The following is a 6,000-nucleotide window of genomic DNA, read 5'->3' on the forward strand; positions in this document are numbered from 1 at the left end:
AGAGATTCCAATTAAATGATACTTAAGTATTTATAAAACAAAAACATTCAATTACACATCACGACTCCTTTAAATTTTCAAGTGAGTTTTTATGATTTACACTATTTATTCAAGTTAATTTTAGTTGTGCCAAAATCTCCACAGGAAAGGCACCTGTCTGAAATATCAGAATAACTGAGTTACATCTGGACACTTTGCAGAGAGAAGAAACTAATGTAGTTAGGTGCCCCTCCGTGAGAGACAGGGTCCTACTCATGTGTGGGCTTTGATTAGCAGCATTATACACTGAGCTAAACCAACAAGGATTATACCCAAAAATGTTTTATGTTAAATATATGGTAGATGTTTTAAATAAATATATAACTTACTTTATAATATTACTTTTTAAATCACAATCCCCAGAACTTACCCAATAGGCCAACAAACAAAATTAGGTCTTTTTATAGTTTTCCTCTTTCTATTATACTACATTCAACATTTCTATGTGAACGGAACGTGTGTGCCAAAAACACACTCAGAATTCCACTGTTAACAGATACATGTAAAAAAATCAAACTTTTGAGAACACATAAAGAGAAGAAACAGCGTGTTCTATGGGCTGGCAGGGCTGGGAAGAGCTCAACCCCATCTTCCTTAGTCTTTGGCTTTGGCAGCACTGCCCTTGGGTGTCTCAGATCCCAGATGAATAGAGCACTTCTCATTGCTAGGGCTGACGAAGAACTGTTTGTGTAATTTGATTTTGTTTATGACTTTTTAAAAATGGTACTCCTAATGGAAAATCCCCACAAAAATAACTTACCCAATTTGGAACCTGGAAAGAGGTTCAAAGGTTGTTGCTTACAAACAACACAAATGTTTAACCTGTAAGAATCCTTACAATTCACATCAACTAACCACTGTCAGGAATTACAATGGGAAAAATTCACATGCAATAAAACTTAATGGGACAGTGTGTGAAGTGAACCAAGGGGTGATCTCACAGCAAAAACTCACACTTAACCTCTGCCTGGCAAAGACATTCAAAGAAGTAGTTTTACACTTTCTGAGGTTGAAGCTTCTTAGGGGCAAGTTCCCTTGGTATCAGACTCTAAGGTTGGTTCATCACATGATACTGAAAAAAGCTTACAAAACATTATGAATTTGATAATACAAAAATGTTTTCAGCAATTTTTTTGGAGTTACACATGGGCCTTTCATGTGATTCTGTTAAATTTTGTTATGTAAAAATATAGATCGGTGACTCGTAATAAGATGATAAAAGAGGAAAAAATAAAAATGTATGTTATCAGACTCCAGAGAAAATTCCCTTTGCTGATACAGAAAGGGAACTTTAAAGGCCTACAGTCATATGTGTGTAGAAGGTCTCTCTCATTAATGGTTGATTCACATCTTGGATTTTAATGACCCATGTAACTTTCTTTTATAAATACTGAGGGGCAGAAACTTCTGTTGTTGACTGGGAACACACAGATAATCTATTTTGTGATGTTATTTCCCTCCTGAAAATTATCACATCTGTATTATTTCCTCGAGAAGTAAAGACTTGTCTTTTCCTTGCATAAGCTTAAGTTAAAAGGGCACCTCAAGAACCATGCTGAATGTTCAGGAAATACTATTTTCAAATGCCCGGGAATAATCCCAAAGATCTACACACTTTTCATGAACAAGATTATTCAAACTCCTTCTGATTCGGCCATTAGAGAAGCTCTGTTTTTGTTCTGTGGCTCACACCATGTGGAGATGTATGTAAGTATATATTATCACTCCAAGGACAACCTTTCTAAGAATGACTTGATAGCCTTACTAGAGAGGTATTCTGAGAATTCTCATTGTATAAGATCTGTACATTCTTAGAAACAAGATCTAAGTCATGTCAGACCCTTCATAATCGAGCAATGGGATGTCAGAATCTACTTTTTTTCAAAATTAGATTTTTGAAAAAGCTACATTTTTTTTCCTCTTTAATGAATTGTTTTTACCTTCTCAAATCTACAGAAATTACGCTAATGTAAAAATTGACTTGAATTCTGTCTCAAAAACTGAATTTTAAAAACGTTTTGCATCTTTTCTCTAAGATCACTTAAGATCACTTAGGTTGTCCCGAATATATCTCCCTAAGGGTACCATTTCCTCCTGTCATGTACCTGCCACTGCAGTGCTCTGCTCAACATCTCTAATGGACTCAAAGTTTGCCAGAGAAGTACAGATCATTTGGATTAGAACAACAGATTATCCAGGAGAAGCCATGTTACATAAAGAGATTTAGAATTTCAGAATGGAGGTTCCAAACCTTTACTATCTTGTCAAACTTTAAACAAATTACTTATAAGCCGCTAAGATATCACATTAATGAAAATTCTGTTAAATTTATGTGGCCCTACTGGCACATAGAAAACAGATTTCCTTACTGGGTGGACTGATAACCAAAGGCAAAGCCCTTGAGAAGTAGAGAAACAGACAGAAATACAGAGTAAGAAATACAGAGAAGAACCACGAGGCAGGGTGAATTAATGAAGACTGGCGTTTGCCCTGATTGCCAGCTTGCCTAAAGCTGCAAATGGCTGCGAAGAAGCTGGTGTCCAGCTCTAAGAAAGTATGGCTAACTACGTAAACTGTTAGGTTCCTCTCTCCTCTTCACCAAGCAGCAACAGCACGACCCATGTGTCAGTCCGTCTCATTCCTACATCTAACCTTGGTTCATTTCCTACACTTGCTGGAAATAACTCCCAGAGTCAAAGTATCACCTCTTGGTAGTAATCGGGAGGGCTCACCCAGATCACCAGGAACACGGAGCAAATATCTATATTCACCATGTTTTGTTCTAATTATTAAAGCACAAAAAAAGAAAAGTAACTTACCTTTCACAAAGAGCCTGCTCTTCATATTTCAACACTGTAACTATAGGTAGGGTGAAGTCCACCAACACACAGCATCTGAGCGTATAGCTTACAAGGAGTGTACAGAATTTGGCACAAGACCATTTGCCTCTAGCCCCAAACTCCCACATGGGGTTAATACACAGAAAAGATGGCCAGATGGCTCTGCCTCTGTCCAACACGCCTTGCCTTTGGAACAAAAAGGAGATTCCAGCTTGAGCAGTTTCTGTAACTACCATAAACTTGGAAGAAAATAGAGAATAATGCACTAATATATTGTTATATAGATTGTTTTATTATATAGGGTTGGAAGACCTCTGAGGTGAATATGCATTTTGAGGATAATTTTGGATATTTCAACAGTTGTGATTATAGCAGTTGCTTTGCCGTGTTTACAGCTACGCATTTCAGTAGATATAAATTATACCTAAGTCCATATGCATGGATTTAAGTGCAATTCACCTTCAAAATGTTTTAAAACAAATTTACAATGTAACTGTGCAGTGCATTGCCAAGCTATCCTATTTCTATTAATGAAACTGTAAAATAAAATTAGTCAATAAAACACACAGGCTTTATGCAACGCCACTCTTTAAGATCCACCCATATTCAGGACAAAGTAATAATGGGGCCCATTCTATAAATTTCTGTTATTCTGGATTTAATCCTAGATCAACAACTAGTGGCTACAACGTGATTAGCATCTACTATTGTTAACGCTTACTCTTTTTCTGTATCCTTACCATATTTTCAGGGGAAATAATATAAAGTTGACATAATATAAAGTTGAAATAATATAAAGTTGTCTTAAGAAGCAGAAATTATGTGTTCATTTTCTACCTACTTAAAAACCATTCATTCTCAAAGTTGAGTTCTAAAGTATGTAACAAATAACTAAATAATCAAGTTAAAAACAAAAAGAGAAATCAGTGCTGTCTCAGAGCAAAGGCATTCCCCTACAAACACACACACACACACACACACACACACACACCAGATAAACCTTAACTGAGTTAATTATTTTTCTGGTTACACATTCTATACACTACAGTCCCGCCCTTTGACCTACTCTTGTCTAACTGCTTGCCTAATATTCCCAAAGGATCTAGAAAATGTACACTCCAGTACAGTAGCTATTCAATTCAAATTTATCTCAGAGCAGGATACTTCAGAAAGACACAGCATTTATAGCACAGAAACCCTGCCCTTGAATGTAATCAGTTCAAAGAACCAAGCGCAATATTTTCCAATTAGGAGAGTGTGCAGCGGCGCTGGGCAACAGGGAGAGGTTGCACAATGGTTTCAAACGTTTTTCCAGTGCTCTGTCGCTCATGTGCTTGAACAGCTAAAATGCTTTTAAAAGTATATTTTGAGGAGTTGATAAGAGCTCATATACCGAGCTTCAGAGAGTAGAAAGTAAAAGGGACTCTTCGGTGTGCACAAAGTTAAACTCCAAGCACCCTTTGCAGCTCTGCTGTTGTTTTAGCGCCACATTCCTGTGGTCTAAGATGAAGGGGAGAGACCACTGTGGCTGACAGCCCCGGAGCCACCTGGCATGCAGCAGGACTTACCGAAAGATGGGTCTTTGGAGATGTTTCTTCCTGATTGTGACATACTCATCCATTTAAAGATGAAGGTTTAACTTCTTCCTGGAAGACGCTCCAGAAATCCAGGGAGGGAATGTGGAAGCTACTGTGCTGCCAGGATCCCAGAAGGAAAAAGTAGTTTCCTCTTTCTCTTTTTGGGTGCTGGGAGAAAACTTCCCTGTTCTCTGCCAGCCGGGCAGTGTGTCCGCAGAGGCCACATAAGACAGGCACGTCGGGGCACTCCCCCACAGAGCAGGGTGCGCAAAACCCACCAAGAGTCACGTTGATACAGGCAAGGGAAACACACAGGACCCTCAGGAACAGAACAAAACAAATAGAAACCTTCCTACTCCAAGCAACACCCAGGTAGGAGCTCTCCCCTAAGTTATTGCAGCCATGAGAGTTCTCCTTCCATACTCTGGTCAAGCCGGCAAGGCTAAGTCCCTCCCTGTCTTTGAAACAGCCTGTTCTGAGGCTCAACTTTTTTTTTCTTCAAAATAAAAGTTGTACAGCTGGCTAAGCAGTCCCAAGTGAGTGCCTTCTACAAGCCGGTCCTGTTAAAATAAGAACTGTGTATGAATTACTGAAGAGCAAAGGGCTCAAGTCACACAGCTGGCTTTGCTTCAAGAGATTATAATTATTTTACAATGTTGCTTTCGCTCAAGCTGGATGAACTGTGTGGGGACCAGACATCATTTTGGACACAGCCTAATAATCTACACTCAGGCAGAGGTTGAAGATGCCATTTCAATTGATAGAAGTCCCTGTGTGTTGGCCAGAACCCAGAAGTTATCAAAACAAGCATTACTCAAGTGTATTAGTGGAAATGTATCCAGACACTTCTGTCCTGAAATGCAGCTTTGCAACTATGAAATGAACACTACCGAAAAGAAAACAAGACACAGTCACGTGTACACACAAATAAATAAACAGATAAATAAATAAACCCAAATTGTCTGGGTGCATAATATTTTATTGTATGTGAGATTGTTAGTTGTGTAACAATAAAAGAGAACACAAACAAGTAGAAGAGAAAATTATGAACAAATTTGTGAGTATTATGTCACTAAAACCTGAGGTGTTCGCTCCATGAATGCCTCGGGTTCTAGTGACAAGTTACAGAGAGCAAGAATTCTAGTTCTTCAAGGTAAGTTATTTTGAAGACTTTCCTGAATTGTCAGTTAAGCTCCTGGTGGCCCAGGATGAAGTCATTAAACTCCAGGCCCAAGGTTTAGTATGTAATTAAACGAGCCATCTAAGAACACGATTAAAATGTTTTAAATGTGCATGCCATACAGGGAAAGGTGGGGAGTAGACATGGCTTTGGTTGAATGATTCATAAAAAGCCGAATCGAATCAAAAGTTTCAAAGACAGAGAACTATTGACAGTCGTATGCAAAGACTTCAGAGAAACAAGGCTGCTTTTTTTCTTTATGTCATCAAAGGAAGAGGGGCTTACAAGAAATGCTGATTTTTATCAAAAACTTCTCACCCATACCAGGAAGTGAAGAGCAGGCTGAGAGAGAACTGAACCAAAA

The 6,000-nt window shown here is 38.4% G+C and overlaps 1 protein-coding gene across 1 annotated transcript in view; it reads right to left on the reverse strand.

Moving 5' to 3' along the window:
- Positions 1 to 4,841, reverse strand: part of PDE1A (phosphodiesterase 1A) — a 173,190-nt gene extending 168,349 nt beyond the window's left edge. The window contains exon 1 of the mRNA XM_080927540.1: positions 4,448 to 4,841. Coding sequence (XP_080783666.1) covers positions 4,448 to 4,500 — 53 coding nt within the window. The 5' untranslated portion in view covers positions 4,501 to 4,841. The remainder of the gene's footprint in view (positions 1 to 4,447) is intronic.
- Positions 4,842 to 6,000: the final 1,159 nt, after the last annotated feature.

The sequence above is a fragment of the Micromys minutus genome, assembly GCF_963924665.1.
Source record: "Micromys minutus genome assembly, chromosome: 13".
Lineage (NCBI taxonomy): Eukaryota > Metazoa > Chordata > Mammalia > Rodentia > Muridae > Micromys > Micromys minutus.